At 51.0% G+C, this 14877-nt stretch overlaps 1 protein-coding gene across 3 annotated transcripts; it reads right to left on the bottom strand.

Moving 5' to 3' along the window:
* Positions 1-2602: 2602 nt before the first annotated feature.
* On the bottom strand, positions 2603-14845 carry Abcf1 (ATP binding cassette subfamily F member 1). 3 transcript variants are annotated; one of them, XM_034524742.2, is made up of 24 exons: positions 14620-14845; positions 10962-11008; positions 10289-10375; positions 10064-10199; positions 9898-9935; positions 9709-9816; positions 9449-9520; positions 9260-9364; positions 8057-8155; positions 7803-7925; positions 7503-7603; positions 7344-7429; positions 7117-7256; positions 6883-7031; positions 6373-6456; positions 6126-6250; positions 5715-5999; positions 5508-5582; positions 5358-5428; positions 4005-4037; positions 3752-3920; positions 3513-3577; positions 3361-3433; positions 2603-3272 (listed from the first exon to the last, which is right to left on the bottom strand). In XM_034524742.2, the coding sequence occupies exons 1-24, from the start codon at positions 14777-14779 to the stop codon at positions 3106-3108; spliced, it is 2598 nt and encodes an 865-aa protein (XP_034380633.1). In that variant the 5' UTR covers positions 14780-14845; the 3' UTR covers positions 2603-3105. The 3 variants fall into 3 exon arrangements, with proteins under 3 accessions (XP_034380633.1, XP_034380634.1, XP_076772896.1); XM_034524743.2 differs by having other exon boundaries at positions 10064-10193; positions 14620-14777; XM_076916781.1 differs by lacking the exon at positions 9260-9364 and having other exon boundaries at positions 14620-14777.
* Positions 14846-14877: the final 32 nt, after the last annotated feature.

Here is a 14877-nt window from a genome sequence, read left to right as displayed (position 1 = left end):
AGCCCTATTTGTTTTTTAAAGAAACCAAAGCTCCAAAACACTGTCACTACACAAAAGAACGACTGAGATGAAGTATTTTTATTTGTATCTGTGTGGAGTTATATGCATGAGTGCTGGTATCCTTGGACCTGCTGGTATCCTTGGACCTCCTGTAGCTGGAGCTACAGCCACGTGTTGCACACCCAACACAGGTGCTGAGCAGCAAGGACTGTTAACCACTGTGCTAGCCCTTCAGCTCATAAAATTTTGATTTTTAAGAATGCATATGAATATTTGCCTGAATGTGAACCTCTGTGTATCACATGCATACATGTCTTGCCACTTCCTTAAGAATCTGTTACGTCAGGTGGTGGTTCACACCTTTAATCTCAGCACTCAGAAGGCGGAGGCAGGTGGATCTCTGTGGTTGAAGCCAGCTTGAGCAAATTCCATGATAACCAGGGACACACAGAAAAACTGTCTCGGAAGAAAAAAAAAGACTTTATACATGTACAAGTGTGGTGTCTGCGTGTATGTAAGTGTACCATAAAGATGTTTGATCCCCTGGAACTGGAGTTACAGACAGCTGTGAGCTGCTATGTGGCTGCTGGGACAGAACCTGAATCACCTGGAGCCACCTCTGAGCACCAAGTGTTACAATGGGACCTGATCAAGGCCGGCTGGAGGCCTTTTACTTAGGCTAGCCTAGACTACTTTGCAAAAACAAGATTCCCATGATGCTCGTTATAACCTTTACTTCCTATCTGTAGGTGGTTAAGATTCTGCTCTGTAAAGCTGAGGTCCTGATGCAGTGGAGGCAGGGCTGCTGCACCCAGTTAGACAGATCTGTGGGCTTAAAGGTCAGCCTGGTCTGCAGGGCAAGTGCCAGGGTAGCCAGATTCACTCAGTAAGACTGACTCAAATCAACATCAAATCAAATTCAGCTCATGAATCAAAGGTATGACTATTGCCGGGCAGTGGTGGCGCACACCTTTAATCCCAGTACTCGGGAGGCAGAGGCAGGTGGATTTCTGAGTTCGAGGCCAGCCTGGTCTACAGAGTTCCAGGACAGCCAGGACTACACAGAGAAACCCTGTCTTGAAAAAAAAAAAAAGACCAAAAAAAAAAAAAAAAAAAAAGGTATGACTATTAATAAAATTATTTATTTTCCAGACTTTGGGTGAACCATACTCTAGCTTTTTCTGTGTTCCATTCCTGTTTTTGAGGGACAAGTCCCCATCTGTGTTTGAGTGTACATACAGTGTGTTCGCTGGGGGAAACTGAAGAACCTCAAGTGTTTAGTGAGTTCCAAGCAAGTTGGGCTTTGTTAGACTGTCCACACCCTGCACATCTAAGTTTGTTTGTTTGTTTGTTTTTTTTTTTTTTTTTTTTTTTGAGACAGGGTTTCTCTGAGCAGCTTTAGCTGTTTTGGAACTCAGCATGTAGGCCTGCCTGGCTTTGAACTCAGAGGTCTGCCTGTCTCTGCCTTTGGAGTACTGGGACTAAACTACTAGGACTCCAAGTAACACTCCAATTTCTGCATTGTCTCATCTAGAGGGTATGAAAACATCGAGTGTAGTGTGGCACAGCAGTATGCCCAGCTACCAAGTAAGGGCTCCATGGTGGCCAGCTGTCAAATCCCTTCAGAGAGATAGGCACGCTCAACAGTACCTACTTCTGATATGAATCTGTGCTTCAAAGTCCATGTTATTCAGTTTGGCTGGAAAATAATTTTTCCTAACTGGATCCATATTCACCTTGGACATGACATACCATTCTTAACAAGCCACACCTGTCCCTTGTCTCCTTTGATTCTATCACCTTAGTCCTGTATGTAACAAAGCACTGGTCCCACCACACTGTCCCCTTCAGGACTGCATTGTTGGGAGCCGACTTTTAGCAGAAAGCGGCTATCAGCTTTGCAGCCATCTTGAGGCATATACTCTGACATGAGACTTGGATTACAATAGCCTACAACAGCTGAGCACACTCTGATAACGTCTTCTTCGAGTCCGTCCTCACTCTCTCTCTTGTCCTCGGACCGGAGCAGCAGCTTGGGTTGGGATACAGTGGCCGCCAAGCGTGGAGTGGAGAGGGCGGCAACATTTTTTGGCCGCCCAAACTGGGGCAGCTCGGGTCCCAACATGGGCTAGTTTGGTTCCCAACATTTTTGGCGCCTGAAGAGGGACTAGTGCGGTTCAACACTGCATTGTACCCAGGGGCTTTAGGTGACTTCTCCACAGTATAGACCTCTCTTCTGGTCCCATCTCCATGCTTTTCCTTTGTGAGGGATGATTTCCACCCATGTCTAAGGGAGTGGTTGACTCCGCCCTGTGCCCTGATGGGCTCTGCGTTCCTCTGGATACCAGATCTGTGGAAGGGATCTATCTTCTAAAGGCTTGCCTCAAACTCATTAGAGCTATTAAAGCCCTCCCTATACCTCTGGGGTGAGTTACAGGTATAACTTTATCCCAGCATGCTCTGCGGGTCTTACATCAGTAGACTGAGTGGAGTACCACTTCATTCACAGGGTTGGTCTGGTCTCTTTCTCAACCAAAAGGGAGGACAAGCACTGGCTGGAGGGGAGGGACACAAAAAGCCAAGGAAGCGCCACACAGGCACATGGTGTCAGCACCCCACTCCTTTATTTCCTCCCTTGTAAAGGAGATTTCAGTTCAGCTTTCCTTTCCTGCCCTCAAGTCCCTATGAGACAAGGGATCACAGGCACCAGATCTTGGGTGAGACACTACAGGTCTCAGACACTTGCCTCCAGCCCTGAGGTTCCGGGTGTTTGTGTCAGTGAGTCAGTAGTACCCTTCCAAAAGGAGGGACCAGGGTCAGTTCTGAGTGGCAAAGTCTTGAGACAAGAGGCCATCTTAACTATGCCTGAGGGGAACCCTGCACAGCAAAGGTCACCTCTGTCTGAACAGAGACTAAGCCAGTGTGGGCAAGCCAGCTCAGCTACTTCAAGGGGAACACAGTTCTCCAGTGAGAAGGACACAATCCACACGATGGAAGCTCTCACACACACCAAGGCAACACGCCACCACTTTCGTGGTCCATGTGGCTGCAGCTGGCAGCAGACACAGCAGGCTTCTTGTCGAAGCAGGCTTCCAGGAGCGGAGCTCAGTCCCGAGGTCGGCTGACCATGACTTCACCCAGGGCCTCCAACACCTCTCGCTTGTAGTCGTCGAAGTCACCGTCGATTTGACTGACACTCTGCTCCTCCACCACCCACAGCTGGCAGTTGGTTTCCGTGATGAGGCGCGCATCATGGCTGACTACGATCACAGCTTTGGAGGAAGAACAACCAATCAGGAGAGGGAGTCAGGAGTGGAAAGGGAGAGCCCAGCGCACCCTGGCTGCCATCTGAGCACTCACCCCCCTTGTACTCGTTGATGGCCTCCCCCAGGGCATCGATGGACTCTATGTCCAAGTTGTTGGTTGGTTCATCCTGTGGAGAAGGAAGAGGCCCATGGTCAGAGAATTTGCAGCTCTGACCCTCAAGCCTTCTCCTATGACTGCCCACTCACCAAGATGAGGACATCAGGCTCCCGACAGGCCAGCTCCGCAAACACAACTCGGGCTTTCTGCCCACCTGGCACAAAAAGAATGGTACTGAGACTCCTGTCACCTGCCGTGCAGAAGGCCAACCCTATAGATGTACATGGACATCTTAGGACATGGAGGCTCCCCATCTGTGCTGTGCCCCCCTTCAGTTTCCAGGGAGGCTGATGAGGTCACCTCCTCAGGCACCCCAGAATGGCAATACCGGAGAGTTTGCAGATCTGGATGGTGTGGGCGTGGCTCTCCAGGCCAAAGCGGCCCAAGCACTTCCGGGCATCCTGGTAGGGCAGGTTGAAGCTCCGCTGCAGGTACTCAGTGGGCGTCTCCTCCATGTGCAGCTGCTCGGCATACTGCTGGTTAAAGAAGCCGATTTTCTGCCCAAGAAGAGAGGGAGGTGGTCAGTCAAGAGTCCTGCTTCCTGCCTGACTTCCACGCCTCAGTTCCCAGGGCCAGCTTACCAGCCGATGGTTCTTCCTCATTTCCCCGTTGGTCTGCAAGGGAAAGCAAGAGTGAGAGCAGGACGGGAGGCGGAGGCACCAAGGCCCAGCTTCTCTTTTCTTTGTTTGGACAGTCTCACTCTGCAGCCCAGGCTGGCCTTGAATTCACAGCAATCCTCCTGTCTCAGCCTCCTCAGTGCTGAGTTTATGATCAGGTGCTACTTGTCCTATCTCAAAGTTTTCAAAGAGAACCAAATACCAGAGCTTTTCAGAGAGAAATAAACTCCAGAGCCAGGCTGGGGTAAATAAGTGAAAGAAAGGGAAAATGAGTGCACGGGGAGGGGGACTCTGAAGGAGAGGGAGGACAACAGCTTTTTTTTTTTTTTTTTTTTTTTTTTTTTTTTTTTTGATTTTTCGAGACAGGGTTTCTCTGTGTAGCTCTGGCTGTCCTGGAACTCACTCTGTAGATCAGGCTGGCCTCGAACTCAGAAATCTGCCTGCCTCTGCCTCCCAAGTGCTGGGATTAAAGGCGTGCGCCACCACTGCCCGGCTCAACAGCTTCCCTTACAGTGACTGAGAATGAAGCTGGGTAGGCGGCACAGGCCTATAATCTCAGTTACTTAAGAGACTAAGTAAGAAATAAAAGAGGACAGCAAATTGGAGGCTACCCTGGTTAATTTAGAAGGCTCTATCTTAAAGTAAAACAAGACTGAGGATACAGCGTGTTACAGGTTCAATCCTTAGAATTACAAACAACAAAAGCACAAGCCTAGGGGCTGGAGAGATGGCTCAGTGGTAAAGAGCACTGACTACTCTTCCAGAGGTCCTGAGTTCAACCCCAGCAACCACATGGTGGCTCACAACCATCTGTAATGGGATCTGATGCCCTCTTCTGGTGTGTCTGAAGACAGCTACAGTGTACTCACATACACAAAATAAATAATCCTTAAAAACAAAACCATGCCGGGAGGTGGTGGCGCACGCCTTTAATCCCAGCACTTGGGAGGCAGAGGCAGGTGGATTTCTGAGTTCGAGGCCAGCCTGGTCTACAGAGTGAGTTCCAGGACAGCCAGGGCTATACAGAGAAACCCTGTCTCAAAAAAAACCCCAACAACAACAACAAAAAAACCCAACAAAAAAAAAAAAAACAAAACCACAAGCCTATGCAGGGTGTGAGTGTGCAGAGAGGCAACAGGAAAACTCAGGGCTTCCTGTGCTGTGGGAAAACAGTGCACATTTGTGACATACATGAGAAAGCCCTGCGATTTATCTGTGCATGCCCTCCAGCTTACTCACTTCTAATCAGTCTATAAGGACACACTGTCCCCTGGCACCATGTAGGCCCTCTCTTCTCCTGTGTGCTTTAGGACTCACCGGTGTCAGCTTGCCAGTCAGCAGCAGGAGTAGTGTGCTCTTCCCCACACCATTGGGACCCACAATACAAACTGGAAGGAAGGTCAGAGGAATAGCTCAGGCCCTCAGACTCATGCTCCACATCCGAGCCACCCAGGGCAACCAACTCACTTCGGGAGTCCATGTCGATGCCAAAATCCAGGTTCTTAAACAGTGGCTTCTGCCCCTCGTAGCCAAACGTCACACCTGAGAAAAACCAGCCATTTATAATTTTCTTAGTCACCCCAAATGCCTGGCTTTCCAGGAAAGGGCTACAGCCTTGGCAGAATGTAGGGTCCCCAGGGCTCTGCTGTCCACTGGCAGCAAGTGGTCACTCACCATGCAGCCCCAGCACAGGTGGGCTGAGAGGCGGGGGGTCTGGGAAGGTGAAGCGCACGGTGTACTCCTTGGGGCGCTTCAGGAGCTCAGGGGGATCCTGAGACTCTTCATCCTGGTTTTTCCGTCGGCACTTCTGCTGTTTTCGAGTCAGGACTTCCTTTGTTTGCTTCTCCGCTTGCTTGGTGGACTTGCCCCCAGCCTTCAGCTCCTTCAGCTTCTTCTCCTGCTTCTCATATTGCTTCAACAGTTCTTTCTGCTTCTGCTGGTACATCTTCTTGAAGGTCACTGGGGTGGAACAAGCAGGGACAGACAGACGTGTTGGGCAGAGAAGCCATGCATGGAGGTCTTGGAGGGCTGGCTCCTCAGGCCTCTCTGGGTCCCTGCCTCCCACCCATGAAAGAGCACGCTTACTGTAATTGCCCCTGTAGTAATGGAGCCGCTGGGTGTCCAGGTGGATGATATCAGTACAAACATCATCCAGAAAGCCCTGGTCGTGGGAGACGATCAGCAGCGTCTTCCTCCAGCCCTGAAGGTAGCTGCAGTTGAGAGGGGTGTATGTGTGTCACAAGACTGGGAGATGAGTCTAGGAAGGAGATAATGGGGTGGGGACAGGGAAAGAGGTGGAATGGGGACCGCAGGCGGGCGGGGTTAGGCGCACTTATTAAGCCAGATGACGGCGTTGAGGTCCAGGTGGTTAGTGGGCTCATCCAGCATCAGCAGCGTGGGCTCCATGAACAGCGCCCTGCAGAGTGGAGTGTGAGGTTAGCAAAGGAAGATGGATGCCTGTGTGCAAACCCAGGGCCTCTGGGTGGCAGAGTGCTGTGAGAGCCGTCTATTAGATAGGACCAAGACGGAGAGTGACCCAAGTTCTCACAGTGCACACAGTAAAGGAGTTTAAAGTTGGCCTCAACGGGCTGCATAGATGGTGCAGCGGTTAAGAGCACTGACTGCTCTTCCTGAGTTCAATCCCAGCAACACATGGTGGCTCACAACCATCTGTAATGGGATGTGATGCCCTCTTCTGGTGTGTCTGAAGACAGCTAAAGTGTACTCATATAAATAAATAAATCTTAAAAAAAAACCAAAAAATTGACATCAAACCTGCTTACTACGCAGGCCTTGGAAGAGGGGGAGGGAAGGGAGTCAGAAGCTAGGAGGCAGGACCCACCTGGCCAGGGAGACCCGCATTCGCCAACCCCCAGAAAACTTCTGTGTGGGCCGATTCTGCATCTCAGGGTCAAAGCCCAAGCCAGCCAGGATCCGCCGTGCCTTGGCCTCTGCAGCTGCTGCCCCAGTAGCTCGAAGTTCCTCATATACCTGGGAGGAGGGAGAAGAGGACACATGTCCAAGGATCCACAGACCCGCAAGGCCTACCTTGTGTCCCCTGCGCCATCTCCTCTACCTTTTCTAATTTCTCAGCAGCAGTATCATCCCCCTGCTCCAGCTGTCCCTGAAGCCGTCTCTCCTCCTCTAGCAGCCTCAGTCGCTTGGTGTCTGCACGAAGAACAGCTTGCACGGCTGGTGTTTCATCAGCCACCACCTCTGCAGGAGGAGAGGCCAGATGTCAGTGCCAGTCCCACCTGCCCGCTCCTCGGTTATCCTCCCCGCTTTCCCGCTCCACAGCCTCACCCTGCTCGCACAGCAGCACGTCGATGTTAGGGGGGATGCTCAGGGCACGGTTGGCAATGTGCTTCAGAAGCGTGGTTTTGCCTTTGCTGGAGAACAAGAACCATGAGAACCTAGCCACTCAGAGCAATCCTGGGCTTCCCCTCGGTCCCACTTTCTCACCCGTTGGGTCCCACCAGCCCGTAGCGGCGACCGGCCACAATGTACAGGTCAGCATTGACGAACAGCTCCTTGCCGTGAGCGGAGATGCTGAACTTTTCCAGCTGCAGCCAACAGAATGGATGAGTGCAAGACAAACACGCACAGAAGTCTTCCCTTTCTCCCTCTGCCCTGCAGCATGGGCCTGCTCCTACTGGCTCTGCTGTCTGCCGCTTTGCTCATCTGGCAGAACCTTTCCTCTAGTCACTCATCCCGCACAGGCCTCTGCTGCAGTGCTAAGTGGGGCAGGGCCTCAGACCTCACCTTGATGTCAGATGCATTTTCTAACATTGCCTGGCGGGAAGACACCTCTGCCTGGGACACAGAGAAGTCATTTTCTGCAGCATTAGCTGCCTTTAATGACTCCACCTGGCGTTCATAATCCATCTGCAAAGGAGGGAAAGGACATCTGATGTCACAACACGGTAGCTTCGTATTGTCATGGCTGAAGGATGCAAACCCTCCCGTCTTTTAACTACTCCACCTCAGGCAGCCCCAGTGCCCTTCTCATGGCTCACCTGCTTCTTCAGCTTTTTCTTTTCCTTCTTGCTAAGGTTGGCATAGGGATCATTTGCCTTCAACTCTCCCTCTTTCTCTTCTTTCTCTTCCTCTGAACCCTGTGAGAACAAGTGGCAATAACCAAACAAAAGCAGCAGCAAGAACAGACTAAGGACTTCTGAAGTCTCCAGAGTGACTTCTCGGTCAGCCAGGAATATACCGAGAAGTCTTGTCTCCCACCCTCCATCCCATGCTTCTCTGTGTAACAGTCCTGGCTGTTCTTGAAAAATCAAACCAAATCCACTAAAACGGCTGGGCAGTGATGGCGCACGCCTTTAATCCCAGCACTCGGGAGGCAGAGGCAGGCGGATTTCTGAGTTTGAGGCCAGCCTGGTCTACAGAGTGAGTTCCAGGACAGCCAGGGCTACACAGAGAAACCCTGTCTCGAAAAACCAACCCCCCCAAACAAAAACAAAACAAACAAAACAAACAAACACCAAAACACAAAACCCAACCAACAACAAAAAAGTCAGATTCCTGGCATGCATGCCACTAGGGCAGGAAGCTGTCTTCTCCACCCAATCTGGAGACGGCTCATCCCAAGGCACTGGTGTGCATGTAGCCCTTAAGCAACTCTGCCACCAGGAACCACCGGTGTGAAATAGGTACATAGGTAGGTAACTTCCAAGACAGTGTAGCTGAGGGGAAGCAACTGAGTTTCTGTCACTAACATGCAAAAAACCAAACCAAACCAAAAAGATGGTATAGTGTACAGCCTGAGGCAGTCAGCAAGCTCTAAGACTAGAGATGCTGCTTTAAGTGCTGAGGAACACGGTTATAATTGTTCTAGAGCACAGTGCCAGGCAGTGGTCACAGGCAGCACCAACACCATCAGGATGGACTCCATCCAGGCCCTGCCGCTTCCACCTGGCACAGTGATTCCAGTGTGTGGACCAAACTTGACCTGACGCCTGACTTCATGTGGCTCATGAGATAAAATGTTATAGTTCAGAAGTCTTGTAAAACAGACTTGTAAGACAGAGACATGAAGATAAAACTACATCAGTACTTTTTAAAAGATAGGGTCTCTTAGTCAGTCAATCGGGCTGGCTTCAAGCTCAGAAATCCCCTTCATTTGTCCCCACGGTGCTGGGTGTGTGGTTCTTGCTATGGTCAGCATCGAGCTTCCCTCGCCTTAACCCTCCCCAGCACCGTGCACACACCTGCTCGGTCACCTTCTTGTCTCTGTCCTTTCCTTGCCGGGGAGGCTCCTTTTCTTTCGTGTCCTCCTCATCTTCCCCTTCACTGTCTGCAGCAGCAGGTTCCCTCTGGGGCAGCGGGCAGACAGGCGTGATGGAGGGCTGGCTCCCTAAGGAGCTGTCAGCACCACCTGCAGCACTGATCCCCCTTACCTTGGCTTTCCCTTTTGATTTCTCCTCCTTTCCCTTTTTACTCCTGAGCCCGGGAGGCTCCTCAGCCACGGCCTGCAGGAGACACAGACGAATGGTTTACATTCGGAGTTTAAATCTCTGAATAGCACAGAGTGACAGAAGACTTTATTTAGAGAGATGAGGTCTGATGGCACAAGCAGGACAGAGTTAGGACAGGTGGTTTATGAGCCAGGAAGTGGTATCCCCAGGGGGAGGTGCAATGTGGTGGAGCTACCACTCACCTTATTGATGCGATTCTTTTCTGGCTTGGCGGGCTTGGGAACATGCTTTTCTTCCTCCTCTTCCTCCTCACTCTCATCCTGAATCAGGGCCTCAAAAACATTTCCACCCTACAGGAAAAGGCCACAAGTCAGCGGGGGTGGCTCTGGTTGCCTTTGAGGTCTTTGCTTCCCTACGGATAGATAGCTCACCTTGGCCTTCTTCCGTCCTCGGGGTACCGGGGCAGGCACTGAAATGACAGGGGGAGGTGGTCAAGCAAACACCTGGCTCCTCCACTGGCCAGCCCAAGGCCTTGCAAGGTGAAGGCTTGCCCCTACTGACCACGGACGCAGCTGCCCTGCCCCTCGGTTCCCTTACCCTCATCTTCCTCATCACTGGCTGGCACAGACAGCTTCTTAAGACGCTCCATGAGCATTCTCTCATCACTGTCATCGCCATCGTCCACATCCTTCTTCCGACGGCCTTTCCTGGTGTCTCGCTTTTTCTTCTGTTGCTGAAACAACAGCGTGAGTGAAGCCAAGGGCTGAGAGGGGCTGCGAGCGAGGTCCGTGACCCCTGGGGTTTGCGGCCCACCGGGGATACCTGCTGCTGCTGTTGCTGCTCCTTCTCCTTCTGCAGTTTTTCCTCATCCCCAGCTTGTCTGTCCTCTACTGCCAGCTCCTCAAAGAACTGTAAACGGGTGAGACGGCCCAGGTGAGACCCGAGGCTGCCGGCCTCTGCTCTTGGCCATCCTTCCCACTGCCTCTTTTCCTCTCTTTTAAGAAAGTGTCAGTGGTCATTTTATTAATTGTTTTAACTTTCCACGCCTGGTTCCTGCTCCCATGAACTGGCTTCCACTTTCACAGGATGGCATATGCACGCCTATCCCTTCACAGCCGTGTGTGAGCCCATGGATACTTCTCAACCTCCAGAACTGTAAGAAAACAGTGTTCGTTCTTTTTTATTTTTTCCCCTTTGAGACAGGGTCTCTCTGTGTAGCTCTGGCTGACCTAGAACTCAGATACACCTGCCTCTGCCTCCTGAGTGAATGCTGAGAGTAAAGGTACACGCCACAGCTCAGCTCTTTAAATTTATAACTTTGTTAATTCTTTGATACCTAGTGCCACAGTACAAGCCCATGACCCAGAGTGACAGGACTACCCACCCCCACAAGCCCCTTCCCCTAGCAAGGTCTCCCCTCTTCAGGTCTCACACGTCCATTTACACTGCCTGGGAACACCCAGGGTCACTTTTCTTCCTGGACTCATTTTCTCACCGTCTTTTTGGTCTTCTTGTCCTTTTTGCCTTTCTTCACTACTTTGTCTGGAAGGTTAAACAGACATTACAACATTAGCTTCTTATAAATGCCTGGCAGCCTGAGCTTCAAGCTTCCTGCAGAGCTCTCGTTGGCTCTACCAGGAAGAGCAATTCTTAACCACCACTGATTGCTCTTTCAGAAATAACTGTCTCTTCTTCCATCTGTTCATCCACACACCCACTGCTCTGTCTCACTCTGTCTCTCTGTCTCTCTCTCTCTCTTTTGGTATTTTGAACTGTGTAGACTTGGTTGTCTGGAACTAGCTTCATAGACTTGGATGGCCTAGAACTCACAGCTCTGCCTACCTCCGCCTCCCAAATGCAGACCACCACCACCACCTGGCTGCAAACACCACGTATTTGTTACATAAGAGAGGGCTTTGCTGTTGTGCACTATGTGTCTGCCATCCTGCCTAAATGGAGTTGCAGATAAGCCACCATGTGGGTGCTCAAGTTGAACTTGGTCCTTTGCAGGAATAGCAAGTGCCCTCGTCACTGAGCTATCTCTCTGGGCCTGACAGACACCAATTTATTAACCAGACACTAGGTGTCAGAAAATGTTTGCACTAGGGATACAAACTGTGGTTTCCTCTGGTGCTTGTAGGAAGGCAGATCTTTATGGAGCAAGGGCCCCAAACGTCCACCAAAAGGAAGAAAAGGCATATTTGGTGGGGAGGAAAGAAGCTGTCCTCAAGCCTAGTGACATGCATGGTCCCTGTGGAGGTGGCATCTGGTGAAGCCTAAAGGAGACAATGTTAGGAACAGGTGGTGTTACAGTGCTATCTACAGACCAGCTGTGAAAAAAACCATTCACCTGGAAACAGACACCCACTGTGGCTACAGCTGAGACACTGAGGGCTGACGGGATAACGTAAGGTTGTAGGGGAGGCTTTAGTTAGGGGACATCAAGTCTGTTGATCTGATCCGATCTTGTACCCTCAAGTCTTGCAACCATCCGGAGTGGAGCAAGGGTAAGAAGGACTACAGTGGAAAGTCTTAGGAGAAAATGTTACAATGTTTCTACAGTGGTGGCAAGAGGGGCAACAGCAGAAAGGCAGGAAGCCGGGTTCTAGAGAGACATTCAGTATTTTCGCTATAGGAACTAGGGTCCTCTTGGAAGTAGTCTTACATCAGAATACTTCCAAATATCTACTTTGGAAAACAACAACAAACAAAACAAAAAGCAAACCCCCCTCCCACCACCAAAAAACCAAAAACAAACAAAAAACATCTGCATACCATTCTACATGACCTTTATGAAAATTAGCACAGTCAGCACACACTTCTCATATGTGTGTGGTGCTGGATCAGGGCCTCGGATGGCAGTCAGCCCCATCACAGCCAACCCACACCCTCAGTCCTTTATCTTCACCTTTCATTTTGAGGCAGTCTCTCTAGGTTGTCCAGTCTGGCCTTGAACTTGTAATCCCTCCTGCTCTAGCCTCCCATACTTGGAATTACAGGTTTGACTCATATCCAGGACAGGTTTTCTCTGTGCAGCTCACTGTGTAGATCAGGCTGGCTTTGAACTCAGAGATATACTTGCCTCTGCCTCCCGATGGCTGGAATTAAAGGCCTGAGCCACCATGGCTGAGCTCATACCTCCATTCCTTAAATTCCTTAAATCCACCGATCACCTGACCCCAAGGTAAAGGAGCACCTGTGCACAGGTCAGGTGTAAGACAGCCTCATCATGGGGTCAGCAGGACCAGAGCTATGCTGCTCTGCTCCTCTTCCCATCTCCTCTGGCACTTCCCTGGATAACACGGGGCTGAGGGAGAAGCGAGTCTGAACTCTGCCTGGGCAGTTTAATGAAACCTTGTCTCAAAATAAACAGCCACGGATGAGTCTACACGGACCAGTTCAAGGCCATTCTCCACTTTATAGCTGGGCATCATGGCTCAAGTCTGTAATGTCAACACTCCAAGGCTCAGGCTACAGGAACTCATGGTCAAGGCCATCCTGGCTATACATGAGTTCAAAGCCAGTCTGAGCTACATTAGACCCTGTAATAAAATAAAAAAACCTCTAAGCTGTGTTTATAAGGTGTATAAGAAGCAAACATGAATTTATGCTTAGACTTGCATCCCATCTCTTAGGCAGTTTACTATGTACATGCAAACCCTGAACACTCAGGAGGTCCAGCAATCTGGTCTGGATATCACTTAACACTTAAAAAACAAACAACTAACTCGGTCAGCACTCTCTAGAACTTTGCTATCTCCAACTACACTCATCTACGTCTTCATGTCAAGTCTTTTCTCTCATCAGAGACAGTTAACAATGTGTCCTTGACATTTCCGCTCAGAAACTCAGCCTTCAGACACAGTGGGCTGGATAGGTGGCTCAGAAGGTAAAGACATTTGTTGCACAAGCCCCAAGACCCAAGTTCAATCCCCAGAGCTACATAAAGTTGGAAAGAGAACCGACTACAAAGTTGTCTGCTGACTTCCTGTCCACACTTGCTCCAAGGCATGCTCCTACCTCAAGAAAACACCGACATGGGGGCTGGAGAGTTGGCTCAGCCCTTTAGAGCACTTGCTGCTCTCTCAAAGGGCCTAGGCTTGATTCCAAGCACTCACATGATGGCTTACAACCATCTGTAACTCCAGTTTCAGGGGATTGGATGCCCTCCTCTGACAAGGCATGCACATGGTACAGTTATATACACACAGGCAAAACATTCATGCACATGATAGACCTTCATCTATCAGTCTCTCCTTCTGGCCCAGGCACTTGATTGACAGCGATGTTTCAGTCTTCACTGTCTTACTATTTCTTTGCCACTTCTTATACAAGTCACTGCCAGAGCCTGGTAAATGGTGTTCCTAAATCTATCCTGGCACACACCTTTAACCCAAGAACTCTGGAGGCCAAGGCAGGCAGATTTCTGTGCCTTGGAGGGTAGCACGGTCTACGGAGTGAGTTCCAGAACAGCTAGGGCTATGTAGAGCAATCTTGTCCTCTTCTTTTGAGATAGGGTTTCTCTGTGTAGCCCTGGCTGACAGGGAACTCGCCTTGTAAACTGGGCAGGCCTCGAACTCACAAGAGACCCACCTTCCTCTGCTTCCAAGTGCTGGGATCAAAGGCGTGTGCTCCCAAGGCTTGGCCGAGAGACTGTCTTAAAAAAAATGCTCAACTAAAACAAACTAAATGCTTGTGATATTACTGTCATCTTTCGTGTCTATCTCCCCACTGACGTGACTTCTTGCATCAAGAGTTCTTGTACCCTTTATCCCACGCCCACAGCACATCGTACGAGTACTAAAGTAAACCCTGACCCTAGTCATTAACACAAAGCTAGGACCTGCTGCGATCCAGTGGGACCGAATCTCGCTTTAGGGTCCATGAAGGAGCTGTTCTCTCTGGGAGGTAAGTGCAGTTAGGAGCGCCCCACACGATTCGAGGCATGATCGCTCACAACGGTAGGAAAGAAGTTAATAACTCTAGCTCCTGCGCTGCTGTCCCTCCCTCGGTGCCATATGCCATTCCCGTCCGCCTCCCGGGACTCTAGGACGGCCCCGGGCACGCGGCCTCTGCCCCGACGCACATGCGCAGGACCCACGCTCCAAGGAGGCCGCCGCCAGCCCCGCCGCTTCTGCCTCCTCCCCACTCACCCGCCGGGCTCGTGCCCTCGCCGTCCCCGATCCACTCGGGTTCGGGCGGCTGCTGCTTGGGACCCTTCGGCATCACGGCAACAGTTACCAGTCCTTCTGAGGCGCCCAGCGCTGTTTCCGCTTCCGGCGGCGTGGGGCCGCCAATAGGCGGGCTTTCCATTTAGCCTCCGCCCCGCCCCGCCCCGCCCCGCCCCGCGGAGGGTGCGGTGCGCAGACGCCTGGGGCTAGGGGGCGTGGCGGCTGCGCGGCCTTGGGGGC

The sequence above is a fragment of the Arvicanthis niloticus genome, chromosome 20 (assembly GCF_011762505.2).
Source record: "Arvicanthis niloticus isolate mArvNil1 chromosome 20, mArvNil1.pat.X, whole genome shotgun sequence".
Taxonomy (NCBI): domain Eukaryota; kingdom Metazoa; phylum Chordata; class Mammalia; order Rodentia; family Muridae; genus Arvicanthis; species Arvicanthis niloticus.
Note: the sequence above shows the minus strand (reverse complement) of the source record. Positions and strands in the feature narration are given on the sequence as shown.